Consider the following 25,648-nt stretch of genomic DNA (forward strand, 5'->3'; position numbering starts at 1 on the left):
CATAAAATTTGAGTAAAAAGTTATATATTTTTACTGTAACAACCACAAACATGTTTAATGATCATATTTCATAACTTTAAATGCAAATATAAATCGTCAATTTTAATTTATATGCACAAGTTTTGCAAACAATTTGCAAAAGTGCTCCGATGTTTTCGGAGACGTCTGTTACCCACCCGCTCAATAGCTAGCCGGGAGCTCGAGGCTCACTAGAGCCGGCTGAAATTAGCTGACTCTGAATTAAATCTGACATTAAAAATATTTCAATTCAGGAGGAAACATTTTCACCGGGAACAAAAACAGCAGGTTAATACGTGGAGATCCTGAAGGCTCCAAAAGTGATCAGATTAGATTTTAAGTATTTGTTCAGTTCTCTTCCAAACCCAGCAGCTGTCAGTTGTAATTTTTAAATGTTTACTAAAATAAAAATAAAAGCGTTATAACATCTCACCTGTTATAATTTTTAATCAGGCATACATGTGTACTATTTTTATTAATAGAGAGATTAAGCTTGTGTTTCGTTCATTTAGTGATTGTGCTTAACTGTATGAAGCTTATTAGACATTATCAAACAGATGACATGTAAGCGACGTGTAGTGCATTTTACCAAAGTGCTTAAGATCATTTTTTAATTATCTTTTTTTCGTTAAAGAAATCAACTACATCATGTATAATTTTTTTCATGTCATGTGTAATTTCCAGTGCAGATATTAATCACAGTTAAATCAAACTCCAGAGCTGTGGTGTCATCAAGTACGCTGGTGTACAGAAATCGTGCCGTGTTGCCGAGAACGCGAGTACGGACTCGAGTACTCGCGAATTGAGAAATGGCCTTAATGAAAATGTAACCAAACTGTTTATCAGGGGAAAGTATAGCCTGACATTAGTTGGTAAATTGTTAACTTTTAACCAGCTGTTATTGTTGTCAGCTGTCTGGAAACAGCGGGGTCACGTCCGATCTGCTGATAATAGTCATAATATCAGGAGTAAATGAGCACGTTTATGCACATTTCCACATGTTAGAGACTTCAGCTTGAGGAGGAAGAGGGTGGGATTTGATTAAGGTGCCGGTGGCGTAGTCCCTTTCGTTCATATTCTGGTTTCTTTGGTGAAAGCTTCCCCTTCTCAGATGATCAAACAGGTATGATGCAGGTATGAATCTAGCTGTCCGTCCACAGTATGCAAACATCTACAGTTGCTCTTGTCCTCTGCCTTTGGCGTACTCCAGCCTAAAATGTGATAAGGCTGAGCGGCAGGGTGCAGTATCCAGATATCTTTGCCGCTGTGTTCAGCATGACAGCCTCCACAAACTGGTGCCCGTTTCTATTTTAAGAAGTTAATTCTAAACTTATCAGTTTGCTGGAAGATGAAATTACAGACTAACATGTAAGTTTCTGAGTACAACATTCTTTTTTTGATTAAATAACTTGAAAAATGACTGATTATATCTTTAATATATTAAAAACTAAAACCAAACCTGTAATATAATGACATAAAATAAAACAAACTTTCCAGTGCACTGTACACAGTTACCAAAGTGCATCACTCTGTGTTAGAATGCATTTCGTTTTCCTTGAACACAGCACAGAAAATCATAAAATAAACGGTTCATTGATTTATTTATTTGGAAGATTTAACTCTCATTTCCTGTGATTGATCACATGCTGCTGACGTCACCCTCGCGTGAACGCGCGGGGGAATCCCCGGTCGGTCGATACTCAGCCCCGTGTGAGCTGGTGTGAGGGCGAGTCCACACACGGGCGTTGCTGAGCTTCGACGTGCAGGGCCCGGGACCCTCAGGTGGGAGGGCAGCGTAACTCACCTGGCTGCACAGGTGAGCTGAATCTGAGCTGATTCTGAGCTCTGCTGGTAAACACAGTCTGTCCCAGCGGCTGTGAGCGGTGATCAAACACCGTGTGGAGCAGTTGTTGGTGTTTTGTTATCGTTTGTCACGTACAGCTTTAAGAGGCGGAACCGGAAATCCCCCAAGACAGAAGCAGTCTGGGACGGAGACGTCCAGATTATCCAGGACGAGGAAGTACGTCGGTGTGTGTTTCGATTCTTCAGCTCCAGCCAGCACGTTCGGCCACAGACCGAGGAATGAGGCCGACACCATGCTGCTGATCCTGCTCTGCCTCCACGCCGTCTCCTGGGGTAAGGAGCCGCCGCCGCCGGACAATACCTGCCGAGCTACCGGCTAACAACGGCCTGTAGCCCCGCAGGCTAACCACGGATGAAGCAATATTCTGTGCGTGTGCGTGTGCGCGACAGACAGACAGAGATTTTGTGTTTGAATCACGTTTTCGCTCCGGAGTCAGACTGAACTTTAAAATAACCGATGTTAAAATGTCATTTTCTAATGTCTTCAGTTATTAATGACTCATTCAAGCTGTTTTGTTGTAATCGGCGTCAGGTGTTTCCAGCTGAACACGAAAGGCTGCTGTTACCTGCCAGCTGGGTTTCACCTGTGGATTTAGCGTGGCCGTCACATTCAGGTTCAAATGTCAGAGGTTATCTTAAAACTGATCATCCGGATAAAATACGGAACTCGTTGAGCTCAGACCAGGAAATGTTCGGTTCAGCGCGTCTAACATGAGAAAATGTCCTTTTTCTGTTTGCTGCGACTGTTTCAGGTTAAAAAGGTGAAACAGTCGCAGCTGCTGGAGGGTTAAAGGTTCCTGTGAAACATGGAAGTGGGCTATAAATGTCCAAAGCTCCTGACATGACAGGAAAGGATCTGTGAGGCTTTCAAAGAGTTTATTTCAGGTTATAATCATCACTTCTGTGTTTGTTTAAATCAGCCTGTAAACATGTTTAACCTTCATTATTACTGATGCAATAAATGTTCATTCATCTGTTCACTGTAAACACTTTTGACTCTGACACTCTCAGGCCATAAATAACTGATCTGTCCAATCAGAAAACAGACATGAAAGTGAATAAATGACGTCACCACAAACATCAGGTTCACATCTGTTCAGTTTTTAAAAACGTGCCGTGTGCAGCAGACAGATGTTATTCCTCGTTTTTGAATCTTTGTCCCTCTGAGCTCAGGCGTCGTGGCGTCGATGGTTCCTGCTGTCTCTTTAATAAATCATCTGAGGCCGTGATCACATGAATAACAATAATCTGGATTATGCAGGGATTTCTCTGGTTTGCTTTCTTCACCTTTGCAGTCGCGTCTCAGGCGCCGCCGCCTCCACAGAACGTCCAGGTGGAGAAGGGTCAGCTGACGTGGACTCCAGGGGAGCCGGACGTTACCTACACTGTGAATTACCGCAGGTGAGCCCTCACAGCCAGGGAAGGTGCTCTGTTTTAAGGTGGAGCTTCCTTTTATATCGTCACGGCCGTTGGTGGCGAGAGGTCAGCTGATGACATTTTATTTACTCCATCGTTCTCACAGTTTCACATGAAAGCCGCCATCAGAGAGCAGCAGGCTGAGTGTAGTGTCACTGTCACAGATTCTAATCCACAGTGGGCTGGTAAAATGTTTAGGAAGAGGTCAGAGGTCAGCAAAGCTCCTGCTTCAAAGCAACGAGTGATTGGGTTTCACAGCAGAGAGAACGCTGAGCAGAAGTTTTCTCTGACTCGTTTCTGTTCCTCATCCTCAGATTTAACTCTGATAAATGGGAAGCTCTTCCAGCCTGCATCCAGACGCCTTTCCATTCCTGCAACATATCAGCGGTTGGGCCGCGCGACACTAACGACTCGCCCGAGAACAGCTGCGTGACGCTGCGCGTGCGGGCCGAGAGACGGGGGCTGAGATCTGAGGGTGTTAACGCCTGCAGCAGATACGGTGAGAACCCTCAGATATGTGTCAGCGCTGTCTGTGGGTGAAGCTGTGAGACTCGAGGTGTTAACCATCCTGACCACAGTGTGAACCACGAGCTGCTGCTGTGCTGACGCTCGCTCTGCTCTTCCAGGTGACGTCTGCACGCCTCCGTTAAGCATTTTGACCCGGCCTGGATCACTCACCGTATTCCTTAACGATGACCACGAGCTGGCGAAGGAACACGCCAACAATGCCAAGCACAGGATTTACTTTGGCAGAGAGGGAGAGAGTCCTCTGCAGGTGAGACCACGGAGTGATTCCTCCAGGTGTTTATGCTCACCTGATGTTGGGTGGTATCTGCTCCTTTGTGTAAAGAGGAGCAGGATGAGTCCTGCCAGAGCTACAAAATGACTTCTGGCAGCACATTAGTGCATGAACTAGTTTTTCAGCGTCACTCTGAAACAGGATATTTCTAACTTTAGAGATGTTGCACAAATGGAAGAAAGCAGTCTTACATATTTGTTTAATATGTGCGTTGAAGAATGTCCCTTGCTGGGCTCTGTAGTTTTTAGTGTTCTTTTAATTCCTTTGAGCAGTTTTTTTTAATTATTATTATTCATGCCAGTGTGCTTGCTGATACAGCCACATGTGTCTGTCAGTGTGTGCAGGCAGGTCCAAGCATATTTGGACAGTTTGCCTCTGCACCAACAGACAGTCTGCACAAACTGTTTCAGAATTACAGCTATTTTTACACAGTTCCCATTTTCAGAAGCTCAAAGTGACTGAGAAGCAGTTTCGTGTCCAGATGAATCCTGCGCCTTCATTTTTAGGACTAAACTCAATTCAATTCAATTTTATTTATATAGCGCCAAATCACAACAAAAGTCGCCTCAAGGCGCTTCATAGATACAGAGAAAAACCCAACAGTCATATGACCCCCTATGAGCAAGCACTTTGGCGACAGTGGGAAGGAAAAACTCCCTTTTAACAGGAAGAAACCTCTGGCAGAACCAGGCTCAGGGAAGCCAGAGAGCCACAAACGGGCAGCAGCTGCAGTGAAGCCCTGAAGCAGCATGTGGTCATGGGTCCATGGAGGGATAAACATCTGCTCTTATCAATGTTAAGCTGCACAGCTGGGTTACTTTCCGTGGAGCTCTGACAGTCTGATAATTCAGCTGGATACAGGAGAAGACGAGCAGAAGCAAACACTTCAGTTTAATTCACTCACACTGTGTGTGTGTGTGTGTGTGTGTGTGTGTCATTGTCTTCATCAGAAGTATGAAGACACCATAGACTCCAGGACCATTGAAGACCTGGAGGAGGGGCAGCGGTACTGTGTTCAGGTGGCCTATACGGTCCACGGGGACCTCGTGGAACCACGCAGCTGCATCCAGTGTGAGGTCATCCCTGCATCAGGTAAGCTGCTCTTCTTGGTGTAACGTTCCTTTAACGCGCTCCGACTCCAACCAGAGACACAGATGTAAACGACTCCGCTGCTTTTGAATCAGCTGAAGGTTTTAAAGCTGCAGCAGTAAACTCACTGCGTCTGTTTTCTCAGAACACGTGAACAGGACGCCGATGATCGTGGGGCTGCTCGTCGGCATCGTGGTCCTCGCCATCATCATTCTTACATTGGGATACCTCGGGTTTTTCCAAACTGAGAAAATCAAACGCTGCCTGGAGCCACATAAATATGAAATCCCGCCGGTAAGACCAACACTGCTGCACACACTCACCACACAGACACTGGTGGGTGCTGTATCCACTCCGAGCGTGTCAGCGAGTAAAAGAGCTGATTTTGAAAGTGTTCGCTTCACGATCAGTGTGTAAGACCGACGTGGTTCTTCATGGTGACTGGTGAGTCGCTGAACTGTCCAATGGTGTTAACAGAGCCGTCAGTCCAGCAAAGTTAGAGCCAAAGTTAGATGGGTTTAATTTTGTACTTGTTTGGTCGAGTGTGTGAGACAGACACGGTTAGAGTGGGGAAAAGGCCGTCCTGTGTTTCCCACTGTTGTGTTTTTTATTTGAATAATTTGTTTGTTTTTAAGCAGGCTGCTGCCGTTCTTTTGTTCTGTTATGTGTTTGAGTAAACGAATCGCTGCATTTGTTCGCAGCTGGAAGGGTTAAAACCGCTTCTCTGAGCTTCGACCAACATTATTAGCAGACGTACTCATGGGCAGATAAATGACTGTTGTAAAAACAATCGGTGAAAGGCTCAGCCAATCGCCCATCGTTAGTCTTCACTGCCTCTGAGGTTCCTGTGTCTTCTCCTCCTTCAGAATCTGTTTCGTGGGGAATTTGAAGTCCGACCATTTACTCCCATCGTAGAGCGCTATGACGACCTCCAGATCTCTCACGGTAACTACGAGCCCAGATCAGCACTCAGCCCTCCCGCCGCTGCTTCCTGAACTCTTGGAGAGGCTCCGCCCACTCACAGAGACTCCACTCAGTTTACCAGCAGAGGCGACTGAGTCGCTCACCTGCTCCAGGTGATCTAACCGTGCACCATCTGGATTATTTACCTGTGAGCACCTGATCTCAGAACATTTGTGAACTACTCCCATGAGGACAGTGGGTGGAGTAAAACCAGGATGGAGCGCAGCGAGCAGCTTCCTGACACTAATTTTAACCACTGCGCGCTAACAACCATCGCAGCAGAGAAGCGGGTCACTCTAGCATTAACCAAGTATCGTTTCTGAATGGCCACGCCTCCCTGAATGTTCTCCACGCTGCCGCTGCTTCAAACCTCCGATGACAGGAAATAGTAGAAAAACAGGAACTGCAAACACGTCTGCGTGCTCTTTCTCAAACTTCCTACAGTCCTGTTTAACTCTGAGAGTTAGTTCCTTTATTAATAACTGTCGGTGAGAGCGTTCCTGGGCAGGTGGGAATAACACGCTCACTGCTGGATCTGACTGGCTGCGGTAAGAGGACAGTTGTGGCCAACACTTCCTGTTTCAGTGAAATAGGAAGTGTCGCATGCGCCTGTAACATGAACACTGTTGGGTAAATGTTTGTCTACGGGAAATTTTCATGTAATTTTTTTTGGGGGGGCGGGGACACAGGAAGCCCCTCCTCCCTGCAGAGGTCAACTCCCCGTCCTTCTGAATAAGCGGAGTTCACCTTAATAAAATGTCTGAGTCACTGGTGAGGCTGAGTCATTGCTTCCAGTAAACAGCAAGTTAAAGGTTACAGTAACAAACAAAGCAGCAGCTCACAGCCACGCCCACAACACTTTTTATTGTTTCAGGAACGACTGAAGCAGCCGAGATTTTTAACTTTAATACTGAAAAATCATCAACACACATCGTAGTCACAAACAGGAAGTTCAGGAACAAAAAACGTCCTTTTATAATCCAGTGTCAGACGGAGACGAGACAGCAAATGTGCTTCCAGCTATAAATTAGCCCCGCCCCCTTGAAGTGTCAGCCTGGAAGATTTTCATTAAAAATACATGTAACAATCACAGACTTTTAATTTGGAGGAGTCACAGGAAGTACAATCTGGAAACCAATCAGGTACAGTCTGAGGTAAAAAAATTTTTATCTAAAACGGTCCAGAGTGAGCGTGACCTGATGGACGAGGTGAAACGTGTGTGTGTGTGTGTGTGTGTGTGTGTGTGTGTCACCTGTGGCTAACAGGTTAGCATCCGTCCTGTGGCGGCTACACATCGCTCCGCTCGACTGTGCTACATCCAACCACAGCAGGACGGGGCCGGTTTGCTCGGCTATTTGTTTACGGCTTCTCGTCAGAGCGAGAGGCGAGTCTCACATCCAGCTGTTTACGGCTAACATGTGACCATTAGCATTTAATCAACAGGAAGTGAGGCTGAAATCTCCCAGAGTGACACTTTAACAGTAAGACCGGCGGTCCTGCCCGCCAGCAGGAATTCCCTCATTTTACAAAACACACTGAGACTGACACAGAGAAGTGAGACATGACAGAACTATATTTACACGTGTGTGCGCGTGTGTGTGTGTGTGCGCGTGTGTGTGTGTGTGTGTGTGTGCGTGTGTGTGCGCGCAGCAGCACTGATTGGTCTCCATTTAAAAAGCAACAATACTAAAACTGTTTTTACAGCTTCGATTAAAACAGCAGAATACAAAACATCTGAAGGCCGTGTGTGTGTGTGTGTGTGCACGGGTATTAACATCTTAATGGGGACCAACATTTGGTAGTATACTATACTTGTGGGGACAAGCAGCCCTCATGGGGACCAAAATACCGGGCCCCAGTTTGAAGGCATTTTTGAGACTCAACTAGGTTATGATTTGGTTTAGGGTCAGGCGTTCATTTTTGATGGTTAGGGTAAACGGCTAGGGAAAGCATTATGTCAATGAGATGTCCCCACAAGGATATAAATACACGTGTGTGTGTGTGTGTGTGTGTGTGTGTGTGTGTGTGTGTGTGTGTGTGTGTGTGTGTGTGTGTGTGTGTGTGTGTGTGTGTGTGTGTGTGTGTGTGTGTGTGTGTGGAGACGTCTTAACCCCATAAATCTTCAGTGCGGCCAAACTTGTAGATCAGAGTGCTGCAGAGAGAGAAGACAGTGATGTCACAGTGATGTCACACACTGAGCAGACAGATCCAAACTCACAGCTCAGCTCCACAGTGCTGTGATGTTTGGAGGCTAATGAAGCTCTCTGTCATGTAATAGCTGTGTCACTACCGGAAACCCGATCGGTACCCCGCATGCGCCAAAGGTGTCTACTTCCAGTCGAAGCGTTTTACGATAGTTACAGGTCAGAGTATCTGATTATTATAAAGTCTGTATTATTAACTCTGTAATTAAGATAAGATAAGATGACCTTTATTAGTCCCACAGGTGGGAAATTTGTTTTGTTACAGCAAAAGTAATACAAGTAGCAAAATTAGGCGCCATTCTTCTTATTTTACGGCGCTGTTGCTCAATCGGGGGACACTCTCTGTTGAGGAGAAAAGCATGAATTTGTTTGTAAACGGATTATCCATTGTTTAAATGTCCCGGTAGTTGAAAAGGAGGAAGAGCTGTTGAGAAATGCTAGGAGCTAACTGGGCGCTAACAGTATCATTCAACTATGTCGCAATGTTGGCAAAGAGAGGAAGTGACGTAAGATTTGCGCATGCGGGGTACCGATCGGGTTTCCGGTACGGATCGGGTAGCGACAAGCTACACAGCTGTGGTTAAACTAACATGAGCACAAGGCAGGTGGAGGTGAAACATGATGGTCCTGATGGACTGAGACAAACTCCAACCACGACAGGGTGTGAATCAATCATTAATCTGCAGCAGGTTAGAAAACAAACACTCATTCAGAGCTGGAAACCCCTCCCTGAGAAATCTGGTATTTACAGTCTGTGTGGATGTTAAAGCTTCTTTTCACGCTCGTATCCATCCACCCGCCTTTAGTTCTTCTTTCTGCATCAGTTAGTGGAACAGAAAGGGGCCTGAATGGGTTAAACTGAGCCAGGCTTTCCTGGCAGGAGCTCCCGCCCATTACGGGAAATAAGATGCAACAGGTTTCATGTAATGTGTCGCAACGCTGCAGGAAGCACATATTTGGCACCAAGCTGGTTAATTACAACAGGCCTGTGCGCCGTTTCAGCTGCTTCAGTGTCAGCGCTGCTGCTTTTCACTCACCTAAAAAAGATGAAGGCGTTCTGAAAGAACACAGCCATCCCCGGAGCCACTTCTTTCTCTGCGGGAACACAGCGACATGTTATCAGTCACATCAGGTTTCACTGTGACTGAGCATGCTCAGAGAGAGCCGACTCCCTGCGCAGGTCTAAGGAAGTCAGATTAAAATCATTTGTTGTATTTTTAGACTCCACAGTGTAATAACCACAAGGCTTTTCTTCTGCTGCTCACACAGCAAGCGCAGCAGGGTGAAGACTGCAGCGCATGGACCTGCTGCAGGAGCAAAGCTGAATTTAAAATAAGACTCCCTGATCCATCGTTTCAGGATCAAATCCGACCAACTACCAGGTCTACGCTGCAACCTCAAACACCCTGCTGTGGTCACGTGTGAGAGGCCACAAACTGCACCCGCTGGAGGTGAAATGAACCGAGGGCTGTCCCTGAGTGCTACCTGCGCCTCAGTCACGAGAACAATGAGCAGTTTGAACCTTGTGTGGTTTGTAGTGATTCACTGAGGTTTGCTTTCGGTTCGTGTGGATTTTTTCTGTGTGAAACGAGACCAAACCACAGGAAAAAGCTCCAAGTTTCCAAAACGGTCATGTGATTCAGAGCAGAAGAAAACACCATGAAGCAGCTGATAAAGGCCAGCAGTGACTTCGCGCTCCAAACCATAACATACTCTCTGACTTTGTCCAGGCTGAGCTGTTATTAACTTAAAGGTATAACTTCTGGTTTTCCCTCCAGCCTTCTGATCATTTCCAGGTTTGCATGTTTGACCAGCAAGGACAGACTGAGGGGAGAAACTCACTCGGCACTACGTAGCCTCCAAACAGGATCCAGATGGAGCCGATGAGCGAGCCGAACATCATCATGAAGCCGATGAAGAGCCAGAGACGAGCTCCTGCAATCGCAGACACATGCAGTACAATTACATATGAGCAGTGCTGTGTCTGCTGTGTTTGTCCATCCTGACGGCTGTGCAAAGGGCAGGATTCACACCGCCGTCAGATATACGTTTTTTTAAAATATCATTTTAGCTTTTATTGGCTAGTTACAGCGAAGAGAGACAGGGTTAGGGTTAGGGTTAGGGTAACCCTAACCCACGCCGGCATGTGGTCTGTGCACCCACTGAGCTACACCACATATTAGTCTCTTTACAGCCACACAGACAGCTGAGGCTCTGCACTTTACTCTTAACATCTGCCTCACGTGTGTGTTTCTCACACCTCTGAGCGCCACAGCAGATCCCTGACAGGTGACAAACACTCACCTGTCCGGCCCATGCAGCCTTCTCCGTACGTGTCCCCCCTCACCTGGCCGTTGGAAACTGCATTAATCCTGAGAATGAACACAGAGTCACATAGAGGAGTCTGAGCGCTTCATGCTGCTCACACTGCAGACATAAACAGGAAGTGATCACATGATGTTTCAGAGTCTCTGCTTTGTTTTTGACCTTTGTTGATTCACATTTGACTGCAGCACCAGTTTCCAAGCACACCGTGAAATCTGGCAGGTCTGTAACTTCCTCGGAGTCTGAGGTCAAACCTGTCTGACACCAGCTCAGCTCATTAACAGCATCGAGGTCAGAATAACAACAGACTGAATGATTCTGCAGTTTGGCTGCTCTCCTGTCACATCGTGAAAGGTTTTGGTTCCTCTTTGGTGAAAGAAGAGTTCTAAGTAATGAGGCATCATCAGAGGTCACAATTTGTCCTTTCAAAGCCTCGCTGAGATGTTTAAGCTGAAATTACATTTCACTGCAGGAGGAAACCATATAAAGCAGCTGCTTGTAAAGAGGCTGTGAGGCACATGAACAAACCCAAGCAAATCTTACATGTGTTTTCATGTGGATAACTCTCCCCCACCCTCAATGGTCTAACAACTCTGAAAGCATGTACGGTATGAAAGCAACGTTTCACACTTACATGAAGAAAGCGATGGTGGAAAAGACGCCACAGGTGTGGAAGGCGTGGTTCATCTGCTCCTGGGTTGGATACGCCACAGCGGCGTCGATCATGATCCACCAGCCGGTGAAGAACTAAAAGAAGAGAACGTGCACAGCGAGACGTGACGTTTCTAAAGGTTTTACTTCCTGTCCATCCTTAGCAGACATCCGTGCTGTCACTAATGTCTGAGTGTTTACAGATCATGGGGTGGCTGCAGCTCAGCTCATCTGGCTGCTCCAGTCTGCATACCAAATATCCTTGGAAAGATACTAAACCTCACTGCTCTCCGATGGATGAATGTGTGTGAATGTTGGATAGAAAGCAAAGCAAAAAGTGTTTGTGTGAATGAGGCTTTGATTGATCAGATGTGTCTTAGCTGGACTGGTTTTTACATCAGACTATCACAGCAAACTTCTGGATTATTAACAGTCATGTTTGAGGTAAACACAGATTATGGCATTGTTCTGGGACAAACGGGAAACAGATCGCGTGAAGCGGAATAAGACCTCCACCATTCACCAACCTCCCAGCGGCGAACATTTATCTTATCGGAGATTTCAAACAGACTCCGCCCCTCTCTGCCTCACACTAACCAGAACTCCGGCCACGATGGAGGCCACGGCATTCCTCCTCTCGCCCCAGTCGATGCATTCACACTCGGGCCAGCGGAAGTTATCCAAAAAGCCGGCCATCCTCCTCCTCCGCCTTCTTCTTCTTCTTCAGTTGTCCTGACAGGCGAGTCTGCCGCCCCCTCAGCAGCTGCTCACACTCTGTGAAAGACGCCTTTAAAACAAACACAGGCCGTTAACAGCGTCCTGCAGCGGGTGAAGGACGTCTGGACCTGAAGATTCAACCAGAACCAACGGACATTGATTTTCACCACATCTGCTACAAACTGTCAGAAATATGAGGACACATCGTCATTCAGAAGGTTTTTTTTTCCATTTTAATCGCAGAAGAACGTTTTGAAAAATAAACAGACGGGAGAAACAGATCCATGTTTCTACCTGGGTTTAGCTCACTGTCACGCATCAGCTTACAGACTCAGCAGTAGGGCTGCACGATTAATCGTTAGAAAATCGCGATCTTGATTCATACTTATGTGCGATCTCATTTCCAAATGACAACGATTTAAAGACGATTGTACCGCATTTTGATCCGGGACGTAATCGGCATGAAAACAAGCGCTCACTCTTCCTGCTCAACAAATGACAAGGGCGGAGCCTTATACCACGTGATACAGAAGGTGTGATGCTAAAATTAGCAGGAAAAAACAACGGAGAGCACGTCAGGGATGACGAGAAAGTGACAGGAGAAAATCCGTCCCGGTCAACCACCCAAACATCAATAACGGGAACCTTACACAGCGCTTCCAGCGCTACCCGTCGAACTCAAAGAAATTACGGAGGCTATCACTTATCACCTGACCAAAGATATGGCTCCATCAACACTGTGCAAACCGAGGGATTTAGGAAAATGATCAACACCCTAGACAAACGCTACACAGTGCCGTCCCGCAACTATTTTTCTATTGTTGCACTACCTGCTCTATACACACAGTGTCGAGCAACGGTGGAGACGGAATTTCAAGCAGTACAACATTTTGCAGCAACAACAAAACGTGAGACATTTGTTGTTTTATGTTTATTTATTGTTTTTATGTTCAGTCTCAACTGTTACTAAGTTGATGTGCAGTTAATAAGTGCAATAAATATTTATACTGGAAAAGAGAATCGTGAGAGAATCGTGATCTCAATTCTAAGCAAAAAATCGTGATTCTCATTTTATGCAAAATCGTGCAGCCCTACTCAGCAGCAGGTCAGAATCACACAGAACAACATTTAGACATTTCCTCCAACAGCACGTGATCAGATGATCACAAGTTCAGTCTGTGATTCACAGCCGGGGTTCTTTCACTGCTCTCAGGAAAAAGCTTCACGAATCGGAGGAAACTCTGAACATTACCTCCTCCTGACCAGGTAAGGTGTTGAGCATCCGTTACCATGGTGACTTAGTGGGTAAAAAGAGAGGCCCAATTTTAGGAGTGTCACCTGTCCCGGCTCCAACACTGAGATGCTTCAGTGATGGACTGAAGCTGCAGATGCTGACCTGCTAACACCTGCTCACCAGTTTCCTGCAGGAACCTGATTATTTTACTGTTTCTTTATTTTTTAACAAGCCATTTCGTGATATAATTACTTTATTTTGACTTATTATTCTTTTTCAGTCTGAGATCTTTTACATTTAAAGGAGCTTCTTTTGTGGTCTTTTAGAATTTAATTGGTATTTTATAACTTTACACTGTAGTTCAGCTTTTTATTTCTTTCACAGTTATTGAGGTCTGTTTTGTTCCGGCTGGTTCACTTGTTCTCATGTACATATTTAAAGCGCAGGTGTATCCGCAGGGCAAAGTGTTTGCTAGCTGGTCGGGGGCTAACTGTTAGCTCCACCGCAGCACAGGCGTAGCTGCTCCGTCAGCCTCCTGCAGGTGTGCGGATTCCCACACCGTCAGGGTTGTCAACACCTGTCTGTTCTTCGCTCCCTGCTGGATTAATAACCGTACACCTGTCCTGTGACGGTCACAGCTCACCGAGCATTTGTTCCACCGAGCAAACGGGAGCTAACGGAGGCTAACGCTAACTGCTCGTAACCCGCCTCGTTTCCCGCTTTATTCCTTCAAGTAACATCTGAAGCAGCGCGTTAGTCGCACCTGCCTGCGAGCCTCCCAGCTGTCTGAAAACTCACCTGATATCAATCACCCCCATGAAACAGAGCCGCGCAACAACGTTTTTCACTTTCCATTTACGGCACAGCCCCTCGTCTGCGGCTTCATTTCCGGGAGCCTCACGGGCTCTGCGGCACACTGCTGCCTCCTGCGGTCAGGACCAGGCTCTGCATCCTGTAAAGTCACTAACTTTAGCAGTAGTGAAGCGCTGTATGCTGGCAAACAAATACCACGTATACACACATGTGATGAACGATTCCCCAAGGCTGGGGAGGCCGTTTATAAAGAATAATTATATAACCATATAAAAATATATTTTTACATAAAATGTTTTAAATTAAAAATCTTTACACATAGGGAGGTTTTTGCATTTCATTCATTCATCTTTATTTCCCATCAGCATATCGATCTGCATTCACTCACACTTCAGTCCAGCACAGATGAAAGATGTCTCAGGTCTTATCTGTGAGACCCGTGTGGTGAGCACCATAAACACAGCAGCCTTCTTAATATGTTTTGTTCTATAAGCTGGTTTGTTGTCCATGAACTAAAAATGAGAGAGAAGAGTAGAACAGCAACGGCATTATCACATGTGGCCACAGTAAGTGTCCAGTAGGTGTCGCTGTTTTCACTGAGTCTTCTCTGAGCTGGACTCATGTTGCTGCCTTGCTTTGATGTTTGATGTTGATGGTTTTTCCACAAACCAGCAGAGACTGATTCATGAGAAAACCTCAGAAATCTCCTGCTTGTTCGAGCCAAACATCAGCATGAAAGTCTGAAACGGCTCCAGACTTCAGACACAGACAGACGGCGAGAGAAAAAGGCTGCGAGGTTGACCTGAGAGCTGCTGCTCTGAACGAGCTTCAGTCAGACGTGAACATGAAGCAGAGCGGTGCTCTTCATCATCAGAGAGCCTCAGACAAGCGTTCCTGTCATGGACAGACCTCTGGGCTTCGTTCAGAAACACAGGCCACAGCTTTTCTCTTCCACCAAAGGACAATCGGCCGCTCTCTCACTTCATTTTATTGAAACGTCAGCTTTCATTTACTAAAAATATATTTTTCTTCTAATGACCAGAACAGCATGTGGAAGGTCAGATTTCTGTTCAGAGAGGCGATGCAGACTCACAGCACCGTCACCTCCACCCACTCCAGAGAAAGCCTGATTACTTGCCCTAACCCTTTCAGCCCTGATACTGATACATGTACAAATACTGATGCTGATAAAGGTACAGGCACACATACAGATACGGATAAAGGTCCTGATACAGATTAAATACAGTCAGGTCCATAAATATTTGGACACAGACAACTGTTTTTGGTTCTGTGCATCAACACAATACATTTTAAACGAAACAGCTCAGATGCAGAGCTTCAGCTTTAACTCAGTGGGTTGGACAAAAAGATTGGATTAAAATGTGAGGAACTAAAGTATGTTTAACACAATCCCTTCATTCCCACACAGATTCAATAAGTGATAATGAAGTGTTCATTTCTAATACGCTGTTGAAAACCCTTTGCTGGGTTTGCTGACGGTCTTAAACTCACAGACATCACCAGATGCTGGTTTCCTTCTCTCTCTCAGGCCTTTACTGCAGCAGCTTTCAGCTCCTGTGTGTTTGTGGGTCTTTTTGACCAAAGTTTAGTCTCGAACAACTGAAATGCTCAGTTGGGTGAAGGTCAGGTGACTGACTTGGCCACAGATAAGGATGTAATGAAGAAATTCCCCACACCTGTCCATGAAATAGCCTTTGAGTCAACTGTCCAATTACTTTTGGCCCACTTAAGAAGAGGGTTGCACACGTTAAGGAGCTGAAACTCCTAAACCCTTCACCCAGTCTGAACGTGGTTACCCTCGATCGAAAGCTGAGAGTCTAACCATCATATCCACGTCTATTATATAACTATAACTGGAATATGACTCAGTAAACAGGTCACAACACAAAACTTGTCAGTGTCCATATATATATATGGACCTAACTGAACAGATACTGATGCAGGACGACTCCTTCACTCTCCTCCTGAGGAGGTTCATCCGTGAACATTCAACACTGAACAGCTACACACAGAGCAGTAAACTCACCCCGATCACTTTCCAGCTCCTAATCTTTGTGTGGATGGTTTTCTTCTTTTTAGGCAGCCAGATGTTCAGAGTCCAGCTGTGGGTGTCGGTGAAGGTTCAGACGTGTCAGATGGAAACGTCATTAAAGCGATGATAAGAGGCGATATGGTAGGCTCTGAGTCTGCTTTTGTTCATATCTGCAGACTCACTGATAGATCACTCTGAGGTGTTAGAGTCTACGGAGAGAGATTCAGTTTTCCTTCAACATAACACAAGATAAGCTAAGATTCTTTTTCAGCAGCTGAAACTAAAACACAACCTAAAGCTGTATAAAGTTCAAATGTCTGACTCAGGCACACAGAGCTCTGTGATGGATCGAAACCTGTACAGGTGTACCCATCTCTCACCCTATGAGACCTGTGATAGGCTCCGCCCACACCATGACCCTGGACTGTAATGAAAATGAACAGACTCTGCTCACCCAGCAGGAGAGGATGCCATCCCATAATAACCACCAGCCTGCTGACATGTTTGAAGCTACAGCGTCTGTGAAGCCAAAATAAATCCCTCTGTATGAAAATGTGATCCTTAAACAAACTGATCAGAGATCACAGATTTATTCACATCACAACCACAGGCTGAATCGTATCCATCCACTGGATCCTGATCACTGATTCATTGATCTCATTCAATGATTTTAATGACAGCTTCACCTGTAAACGATGAATCAAATCTACAGTATGACAGAGTGGAGTACACAGGAAGCAACAGAACACAGCAGCGGTTTTAGATACGGGCGACACGGGCGGTTTGCCCGGGGCGGCATCACGGGCATCGGCAAAAAAAGAAAAAATGCTCCGATAAAAAAAAGCTATGATACCGGACACAGCTACTTCTTCTTCTTCTTCTTCGGGGTTTAACGGCAGCTGGCATCCTTGTACATGCAGTGCTGCCATCTTCTGTTTCAGTCCGTCATTACACTCTTAAATCCTGCTACTTATTCCTGCGTCTTTCAGGATCTTACAAAGCTTCAAACGACGCGTCGACTATTAAATCAGTCGTCGACCATTTTGATAGTCGACTAATCGTGACTAGTCGACTAATCGTGACTAGTCGTGGCAGCCCTAGTATGCACGCTGTCCTCAACAGCCATACTGAAACTGTCACAGTTCCAACGTCAGTAGGAAACACAGCCAGATAAACTTTTCAGGACAAACGAGACACAAAAGGAATTTTACTGGAAAGCAAAGATTGTTTCAGGACCTACAAGTTTAAAAGATTAAACCAGCAGCTCCAGGGAAGGTGACACAGATGCCTGTGAGAAGAACACCACTAAACCACTTCATACTGGGAGCTGAGGGATCAGGAGCTCATACCCAGGAAAATATGATTTTAACCCCATCCTGCAACAACACAAGTAACAGTGAAGAAAAGAAAACTTTGCATTTTCATCTCATGTTCCAATTACAACTTAGATGTGACAAAATAGGTTTTAAGATCAGGTGTAGAGGTCAGTTTGTTTTATAAATGATTTAGATCATTTCATTACAGATCATGAAACTAAAATAGACTTTGTTTAAGAGAGTGAAGAAGAAACACCCAGTGCATCATGGGAATCCCCGGCAGCCTACGTCTATTGCAGCATAACTAAGGGAGGATTCAGGGTCACCTGGTCCAGCCCTAACTATATGCTTTAGCAAAGAGGAAAGTTTGAAGCCTAATCTTGAAAGTAGAGATAGTGTCTGTCTCCTGAATCCAAACTGGTTCCACAGAAGAGGGGCCTGAGAACTGAAGGCTCTGCCTCACGTCTCAAAATAAAGTTTTTCTGGTTCTGAGTAAAACCCTGAAACTTCCTGTGCTGCTGAAGTTCTGCATTTCTGTGTTTTCAGCGAGGATGTGGTTAAAAGTGTTTGTTTTTTTGTCAGTAGCCTGTAAAAAAACATGTGATGTGATGTGACAGCTGACCTTTAGTCTGAGAGCCGGACCAAAAGAACAGCCCAGCAGAACAAAACATCATCGAGATGCACAAAATAAATAAAGGAGGGTTCAAATGATTCATAAATGCAGCTGAAGTGTGCGTCCACGCAGTGACTGATGGGAAAACAAGTTCAACTGGAGCGCCTCCTGCTGGCCTCAACGGCCCGTGTACAGGTAGCACTGGGGCCTCAGGGTGGCGCTACAGGGCTTTGAAATGAGGCCTGGCTGAGGAGTCGTCTTTGTCAGAGGCAAAATCAACTTGGTTGGCAACAGTTGCTCGAACAGATGTGTGGTAGACTTGCTTTTCAGGAGCTGCTACCGACAAACCAGCAAATAAACATCAAATATTTCCTCCCTGACATTTGTGAGCTTCCCTCAAACACACTCCGTCAGTCTTGTTGCTGCTGAACAATAAAATATTCAAAAAGTTTACCTGGTGATGTTCTCTCGCACGATCGCAGAAACACCAAATGACTGACACCACGCCGATGCAGTTCACAGGACAGAGCAAACGATCTGGAGAATCTTGTCGTTGTTATCGTTCCCCTCGCACGTGTTATTACTGCGATTTCAGCGTTTTGGCTTCACAACTAAAGCGTGCAGTTTACTTTGTGAGCACTCAAATGGAGTCCTGAAAAGCAAGTCTACCACACATCTGTTTGACCAACGCCACTTGATCTGGAACACCAGCAGCCAAGTTTGAGTCTGATTTAAAACGATGTTTCACGTGTTTCTGTAGCGAAGAACAATCAGAAGCATTTCATCCGTCACAAAGACTTTTATTAGAAATAAATCAGAGTATTTACAGTGTTCACACTTCTTCATCATAAGTTCTGCTGGACGGCCCGAATCCTGCCTGATGGAGATCCAAGGTGAACCCGCTGGAAACAGCAGAGGACGGCGAGGTCTCACAGCAGCTGGTGGCAAACCCAAGCCAACCTCATCCCCACATCAGTTATTACTACACCCAAACACACAGCCTGCAGGGCTACACCTTCACATGTAGTTATGTTGTAATCCAGTTACTGAACACGTAATTAAACTGGGCTACGAAGACAGAGCAGTAAAAGACCCAGACTGTCTCAGTACAGCCCAGCATCGGGTCACCTGGTTCCTACGAGCAGGAGCAGCAGAGGCTTCGGTTAACCTCCGACCATTAAAACCATTAAAAAACCAGTAGAAAGCAAAACATTTACATTGACATGAATAAACTATTAAAGTATAAACAGCAGCCTGTGACAGTGGGAACAGCTTCACCTGGGCCAGCTTCACCTGTTCTTGCTCGTCTTCATCACTTCACTGCTGCAGAGTTCACAGCTCTAAAACCTCACAGTCAGAGGCCGATTCTCAGAGTCTTTAAAGTGCATCCCACCCCCTCCTGCGCCTCCTAGCCCCCATCCTGTGAGGTATCAGGCTGAGTGCTGCACCCTCCTTCCTCCTCAGTCCTGTGGTCTGCTACGATGCTGACGTGGTCGCAGTGCTCAGAGGGCAGCGAGACTGGGTAGATGGAGTTGGGATCATTCAGCAGCAGAGACTGAGGGGGCGGGGCAGAAAGGTCAGTGTTAGATTAAAGAACACACACACACACACACACACACACACACACACACACACACACACACACACACACACACACACCTCTTTAAAGTGTGGCGGCAGCACGACTTCTGGGCACAGGAACTTGGAGATTTGTTTCCAGTAGACCACCAGAGTCACCACCAGAGCCACCACCGTGGCCATGACCACAAACGCCACCACGGCCGCCACCCACGGAGCTGCATCCACTGTAAGAAAACCACACAGCAGCAGGTGAGCCCATCAGCGACACCTTCAGCGATTGTGACGGCTGTGTGACGGCGGTGCCTACCGTCACCGGTGCGCTCACAGACGACGTCGCTGTACTCGCTCGGTCTGGGGTTCATGTTGGTGATGATTTGGACCTGGACGCAGTATTCGCTCAGCGGGTCCAGGTCACTAAGAACCACTCGGTCCTGCATCATGTCACTCATTGTTTCTACCTGTAGGAGGCAGCAGAGGAGCTCAGCTGATTTCACTGTTTTCACTCTTTGAATTTTTAAAAGTTACAGTTACAGTGTGTAAAACATCATCACTAGCTGTCAGCAGTTTCTTACCCCTCACACTTTAAGTGCGTAGCTCTAACTACGGTGGCTGCTGTAGGACAAACATGCTTCTATGAGAGATCAAACACATGAAATTTGGACTGTACATCATAACGGTTGTGGCCGTATTCCTGCTACTGTTTGGACCGCGTCCACCTCCAAGCCTGTGGAAGGCTGTCAGTGCTGTTTACCTCAGCTGTCACTGGTGGGCGAGACGCCGCCACCTTTATTTAATCTGAAAGAGGCTGTGAAGCTCTGTGACAGGAGGCCAGTGCAAGTCAGGGAAGCTCAGCCATGAGTTGTTGAGCTTATGCTTAAGTGTCCTTAGCAATGCTGTTTCTGCTGCTTTTAGCTGGTTTAATGAAACTTTATTGTGCATCTAACATTGTTGCACCCAGACGCTTTGTGAACAAACTCTCGTGTGATATGAGAACGTAATCAAACTGTTTATCAGAGGGAAAGTGTGATTTTAGGACACTGGAGCCTGATATTAGCTGGCATAATGTTAGCTTCTAATAATATTAGAAGCTAAAACTACAAACCGGCGTTCCCACCTCTTCCTTCGAGCTGCTCTTCCAGTAGGTGATGTTATAGGTGGCCGAGGTGTACGTCTCCCTCAGTTCTGACTGCTTGAACACTGGGTCTTTAATGCTGACTTCCAAAGATGTCCCAGTGACATGAAGAGTCACATCAGGTGGACCGATGAAGGCTGAGGGGGACAGATGTGGAGAGACGTTTTTATTGGACAAAATCAAAGCTGCAGCTTCTCTAACAGTCCACTCCATCTGCTACAGCTCTGTTATGCCAGTGTGCTTGGAGCTGGGGAGGTTCCCACCATGACGGCAGACGGTTTCACTGAGGACACAGACAGAAACACAGAAACCAGGATTTCACTCTGACTGGACTGAAGTCAGCGACGGCGAGAGCTCTGACGAGCGAGACGCTGAAAAGCTCGCTCACGGTTTCATTTCTGATCGTCTTCAGCTCAGCGAGGCTCTTCAGACGTCCCCTGCTGAAGCAGTCATTGCATAACTGCAGACTCCCCACACAGCTGCTGCCACAGTCTGAACCGGAGCTGAAGGGGACCATCCTGATCTCAGGAAGCTTCTCTGAGAGCCACCAAATGGTCTCATTCACCAATCTTTCATTTTACCTCCCAAAACTTGTTCTGTTAGATCAATGATCAAGTCAAGTCAAGTCAAGTCTTACCTTTGCAGGAACGATCTAGAAAGAGTGGTCCATGCTTTTATTACTTCACGGCTGGACTACTGCAATTCCCTCTATGCTGGCCTAGATCGTTCCTGTCTACATCGCCTTCAACTGGTGCAGAACGCTGCCGCTCGCCTGTTGACCGGTTCAAAAAAAAGAGACCACATCACTCCGGTTCTCTGCTCTCTCCACTGGCTCCCAGTTGCTTTTAGGATTGATTTTAAAATCTTACTGCTGGCTTTTAAGGTTTTAAATGGCACTGCACCTTCTTACCTGTCAGAACTCCTTAGTACTTATCGCCCCAGGAGATCTTTGAGGTCAGCCGACCTGATGCTTTTAGATGTTCCCAGGTATAAATTAAAGACAAAGGGAGAGAGGGCGTTTGCTGTGGCTGCACCCAGACTGTGGAACAGTTTACCTCCTCACGTCAGATTCTCCAAAAGCCTAGAAACTTTTAAAACTGCTCTTAAAACTCACCTCTTTTCATTGGCTTTTAGAAAGGTTTAATTTAATTGTTTATTTATTTTTTAGGTGTTTTACGAAATTGTGTTCTATTGTATTTTTATCTGTATTTACTGTACAGCACTTTTGTCAGCCTTGGTTGTTTTTAAATGTGCTCTATAAATAAACTTGACTTGACTTGACTTGAATGATGACATTACACGAGGGAAAATAACCTTAATCATCTACAAGTCAGCTGTGAGGGTTATTATCTGCTGCCTTATAATTGTCAGCTGGCTTTTTAGCCTCTTCCTTTGTAAATACCAGACGACAGAGGGGAAAGTCTTGGCCTGGAAATCCACTAACATGGAAGCTTGGAACAAAACTGAGCAGCCGATGGGAGTTAGAGCAACATTTCCCACTGTGGAGCACATGTGGCACAACTGGAAAAGCTTCAGCTCTGTCCAGTAGAAGTGGCCAACGAGAGGATACCAAAAGCTCCCAGAAGCAGAGGTCTTGCTTTGTGCCTGCAGATTTCATAGTTTCAAATGCAGATAACTGCAGGGGTTAGATCCCCTCTCCAATCACTATGGGCTGGTTTTTTAGCACAGAGCTAAAATTTCCACCCGAGTGCCAAACGGGCAAAAGTTTCAGTGGGATAAACGACACCCATCAGCTCGTCATCGGCTAATACTCGGTTTTCCTCTCTGTGTCACGCTACTGGATCAGAGACAAACGAGCTCGGCACATATGACGAGATTCACTTACTGTGTCTGTCCATGTCAATGACGTTACTCTCCACCCAGCTGGAGCTCTCGGCCCCCCGATGCGCCCGCACTCTGCCCGTGTAACTCCCGTGCACGGTGATGGAGGAGGAGGTGAACTCACATTTGAGGGCTGATGTGTTTGTGCAGCCATTGTTGTATCCAGTTGCTAAGCTTCTGTAACAGAGAAACACAGCGATGGCGTCACAGGTGTGACTTCAGACAGATGTTCTCCTCTCGGGAACACGACCGCTGTTCAAGAAGATCTCACGACTTTATCCTGCAGGACGTGTGACGGCACGAAGCAAAGAAACTAACGCTCACACGAGCTGGCGGTGCTGGTTACATCAAAGCTGGAACGCCACGTTCACCGTTTGTGCATCGGGACAGAAAAGCGTGCGTTTGCTTTCTAACGAGTCAGTCGAGTGGAGGCGTTTCCCAGAACAGAGACGCTGCAGATAAGAGGACGTTTCTGTTGTGTGAACACCTGGACCGCAACAATTCACCTCTTTGGTTCTCGCCGCGGTTCTGCAGAACGGCTCGATGAGGGTCAGGTTCTGATCGGCGGTGAGCTGCGGACAGGAAGCAGAGGTTATTCCCGCTGTTGCCGATTCACTGCACCCCTCTGTGGTCCACGGTGCTATTACAACCAGCAGCTCACAGGCGAGGTCAGAGGTCGTTTCTTTGTTTTAACAGTACAGTGAGTGATGTCACGTTGTGACCTGAGTGTTACCTCTGCCGCTCCCATGACCGCCAGCTCAGTCAGGTAAAGGTCGAGGACGTGGAGCTGCAGGCCGCTCGGCGCCGCGGCGTCGCTCTGCAGCAGCTGAGCCGTCAGCAGCTCCAGGAACTGAGACACGGCGCTGAGGAGACAGGAAACAGTCACAGCCCGCAGAGCCACAGCAAATGACCAGGGAACAAACCTGTGTCCACTCCTTACCTGCTGTCCCAGCTCCGCCTCCTCAGCACCTCGAAGGTCTGCCTGAACACGAAGCGCACCAGCTGACAGAGAGAGCGAGAGAGGTCAGGTTAGACTGCAGGGAGGCATCAGCTGACTGAACACCTGTAAATCAGTCGCCAGTAGGAGTCACTGATTCATCCAATCAGGAGCTAACACGGCACGGAGCGTGGGAATATCGGGAATGTGCGAGACTGCCGTCACTAACCATGTTCCCAACACTCAGGTGAGTCCACGTGTCGTACCTGAGGATCAGCACGAAGCTTTAACGTGTTCACGTTACTTTGGTTGGTCACACGTGGTTGTTTCAGCGTTTTACACAAGTAAACACCTGACCAATCAGAGCACTGCATCGTCATCTTTTGTTTGTTTGTTTCTTTCCCGCCTGTCCCGTTTGGTTCTTTTTCCATCAGAATTATTGTCTAAAGACGAGGAAAGTTGCCCAACGGATCTACGTTAGCAGATGGACCATCCCAGCCTCGCCGTAATCTATTTGATTCACCTTTTATTGTTTATTTTATTTTCACTTGCTAAATACGGGACAGACTTGACTGGGGAAAGAAAAACAGCGGGGCAGAGGGGCGGGGATAAAGGGCAAAAAACAAAAACCAACTAAATAAGCAGACAAAAAAAATCCATCTATCGATCACCTGGATCACCTGCTGAGAAAGAAAAAAGAAAACATGCAGCAGAAGAAAAAAAGAGCAACACAATAAACAACATCACAATGATATATGGGAATATGACAGTAAATACTAAATATTAAACATTATTGTGCAGCACATAAGATCAACAGAACACAGTGTGCTTTGAGGTAGGAGCCAAAAAGGGTGTAGTTTGTGGGTGTGATCACCCGTGTGTATACCTGTGAGCATGGACGCGCTTGTTTTTTGTTTTTTAAAAGGTTCCTTCATGTAATAATCTGCTAGAGGGTGTGGGGGGGCCACAGCCCCGTCCTCCAGGGCGTGAAGCAGGTATGGAGGAGATCAAAACTCCAGACATCCAGAGGCCCCCAGAACACAAGAGACCAAGGAAGACCAACAGAGGGGCAGCCGCGCCACTGTCCCAGAAAGAGCTGAGGAGAGTCCCAGATGAGGGCTCACTCAGCAGCCGCGGAGCAGAAGCCAGGGGGAGTTTGCAGTGACGCGCCCGTGAGCTCCGCCGGCAGCCAGCCGTGCCTGAGTGACCGAGCCCCAGGCCGAGAGGCCGGGGGCACCCCACCTCCGAAGTGGCCCGAGCGAGCCCCAGGCTCCAGGCCCCGACAAGCGGCCGCCAAGGAGTGAGCCGGTGTGTACCTGGACGCCCATCCCCGGACACAAAGAACCACCAACGCACCAACACCTGAGGGGGTCCGCCACTGGCAGGGGAAGTGGTGGTGGGGGGAGATAGGCCTCCAAACCTTGGAGGGCCTGAGATGTCCCCAGAGAGGTGGCGCCTGACACCCACTGCATCGTCATCAGAAGGTTGGCTCTCAGCGCCACCTTTGGTTATGCTTGTCGTCACGGAGAACGGCGGCTGACAGCGACGTCTCACCGGCCGCCGCCTCCTGATGAGTGAGCAGGTGAGACTCACCTGGAAAAACTTGTCCATCCTCAGCCGGTCGATGCCGGTCCACTCCCGCTTCATCGTCTGCAGGAAGCTCCGCAGGTACGACAGCTCTGCAGGACACACCACCATCACCATCATCATCATCTAGTTTAAAGCAACAGAGCTGTGTGCGTGCTTACAGGTGTGTGTGCGTGTACAGGAGCGTGTGTGGGCGTGTACAGGAGCGTGTGTGGGCGTGTACAGGAGCGTGTGGGCGTGTACAGGAGCGTGTGCACTCACGCTGCTGGGTGGAGGTGAAGCTGTGGATCAGGGTGGAGATCTTCCTGGAGAGTTCCTCCTGAAACACAGCAGAACTTTACAACCTTACAGGAGCTCATAGCATCATGTGACCCTGAGGAGGGGGCGGGGTTACCTGCAGCAGAGGCTTGTCCTGCATCCACAGACAGTAGAAGAGACCCTTCCACAGTTTGAGCAGCTCCTCACCTGAGAACTCACCTGGACACAGACACACAT

At 47.0% G+C, this 25,648-nt stretch overlaps 4 protein-coding genes across 7 annotated transcripts in view; 1 reads left to right on the plus strand and 3 right to left on the minus strand.

Moving 5' to 3' along the window:
- The first annotated feature begins 1,671 nt into the window (after positions 1–1,671).
- Positions 1,672–6,923, plus strand: LOC113008029 (uncharacterized). 2 transcript variants are annotated; one of them, XM_026145144.1, is made up of 8 exons: positions 1,672–1,834; positions 1,960–2,154; positions 3,177–3,282; positions 3,612–3,796; positions 3,924–4,072; positions 5,047–5,188; positions 5,331–5,479; positions 6,052–6,923. In XM_026145144.1, exons 2-8 carry the CDS (start codon positions 2,115–2,117, stop codon positions 6,178–6,180), a joined length of 900 nt encoding a protein of 299 aa, XP_026000929.1. In that variant the 5' UTR covers positions 1,672–1,834; positions 1,960–2,114; the 3' UTR covers positions 6,181–6,923. The 2 variants fall into 2 exon arrangements, with proteins under 2 accessions (XP_026000929.1, XP_026000928.1); XM_026145143.1 differs by lacking the exon at positions 1,672–1,834 and having other exon boundaries at positions 1,843–2,154.
- A 1,275-nt stretch (positions 6,924–8,198) lies between these two features.
- On the minus strand, positions 8,199–14,226 carry LOC113008242 (transmembrane protein 50B). The gene is made up of 7 exons (XM_026145529.1): positions 14,078–14,226; positions 11,926–12,115; positions 11,312–11,424; positions 10,657–10,724; positions 10,195–10,287; positions 9,390–9,447; positions 8,199–8,300 (listed from the first exon to the last, which is right to left on the minus strand). The coding sequence occupies exons 2-7, from the start codon at positions 12,022–12,024 to the stop codon at positions 8,255–8,257; spliced, it is 477 nt and encodes a 158-aa protein (XP_026001314.1). The 5' UTR covers positions 12,025–12,115; positions 14,078–14,226; the 3' UTR covers positions 8,199–8,254.
- Positions 14,227–18,853: 4,627 nt separating this feature from the next.
- Positions 18,854–22,686, minus strand: LOC113008220 (interleukin-10 receptor subunit beta-like). 3 transcript variants are annotated; one of them, XM_026145492.1, is made up of 5 exons: positions 22,634–22,686; positions 20,758–21,070; positions 19,963–20,113; positions 19,734–19,879; positions 18,854–19,629 (listed from the first exon to the last, which is right to left on the minus strand). In XM_026145492.1, exons 2-5 carry the CDS (start codon positions 20,998–21,000, stop codon positions 19,483–19,485), a joined length of 687 nt encoding a protein of 228 aa, XP_026001277.1. In that variant the 5' UTR covers positions 21,001–21,070; positions 22,634–22,686; the 3' UTR covers positions 18,854–19,482. The 3 variants fall into 3 exon arrangements, with proteins under 3 accessions (XP_026001277.1, XP_026001276.1, XP_026001278.1); XM_026145491.1 differs by lacking the exon at positions 22,634–22,686 and adding an exon at positions 21,176–21,623; XM_026145493.1 differs by lacking the exon at positions 22,634–22,686 and having other exon boundaries at positions 20,770–21,623.
- rrp1 (ribosomal RNA processing 1) overlaps positions 21,015–25,648 on the minus strand; it is a 12,822-nt gene continuing 8,188 nt past the window's right edge. Inside the window, exons 4-11 of the mRNA XM_026144325.1 lie at positions 25,548–25,630; positions 25,415–25,472; positions 25,160–25,245; positions 23,570–23,631; positions 23,363–23,492; positions 23,044–23,201; positions 22,634–22,806; positions 21,015–21,070 (exon numbers count right to left, since the gene is read on the minus strand). Of these exons, the coding sequence (XP_026000110.1) occupies positions 21,015–21,070; positions 22,634–22,806; positions 23,044–23,201; positions 23,363–23,492; positions 23,570–23,631; positions 25,160–25,245; positions 25,415–25,472; positions 25,548–25,630 (806 nt within the window). The remainder of the gene's footprint in view (positions 21,071–22,633; positions 22,807–23,043; positions 23,202–23,362; positions 23,493–23,569; positions 23,632–25,159; positions 25,246–25,414; positions 25,473–25,547; positions 25,631–25,648) is intronic.

Source organism: Astatotilapia calliptera, chromosome 16, assembly GCF_900246225.1.
Source record: "Astatotilapia calliptera chromosome 16, fAstCal1.2, whole genome shotgun sequence".
Classification (NCBI taxonomy): Eukaryota; Metazoa; Chordata; class Actinopteri; order Cichliformes; family Cichlidae; genus Astatotilapia; species Astatotilapia calliptera.

Bases quoted from the DNA above. Each gene is read 5' to 3' on its own strand.
- LOC113008242 (XM_026145529.1), bottom strand. From the start codon at position 12,024: ATGGCCGGCTTTTTGGATAACTTCCGCTGGCCCGAGTGTGAATGCATC. The intron at 10,725-11,311 runs GTAAGTGTGAAA...GTTCATTCTCAG, and splicing joins TCCACCATCGCTTTCTTCAT to GATTAATGCAGTTTCCAACG. The intron at 10,288-10,656 runs GTGAGTGTTTGT...CTGCGATTGCAG, and splicing joins AGGCTGCATGGGCCGGACAG to GAGCTCGTCTCTGGCTCTTC.
- LOC113008220 (XM_026145492.1), bottom strand. From the start codon at position 21,000: ATGGAGTGGACTGTTAGAGAAGCTGCAGCTTTGATTTTGTCCAATAAA. The intron at 20,114-20,757 runs GTTTGTAGTTTT...TGCCTCCTACAG, and splicing joins AGGAAGAGGTGGGAACGCCG to GTAGAAACAATGAGTGACAT. The intron at 19,880-19,962 runs GTAGGCACCGCC...GTTTTCTTACAG, and splicing joins CTGTGAGCGCACCGGTGACG to TGGATGCAGCTCCGTGGGTG.
- LOC113008029 (XM_026145144.1), top strand. From the start codon at position 2,115: ATGCTGCTGATCCTGCTCTGCCTCCACGCCGTCTCCTGGG. The intron at 4,073-5,046 runs GTGAGACCACGG...TGTCTTCATCAG, and splicing joins AGGGAGAGAGTCCTCTGCAG to AAGTATGAAGACACCATAGA. The intron at 5,480-6,051 runs GTAAGACCAACA...CTCCTCCTTCAG, and splicing joins ATAAATATGAAATCCCGCCG to AATCTGTTTCGTGGGGAATT.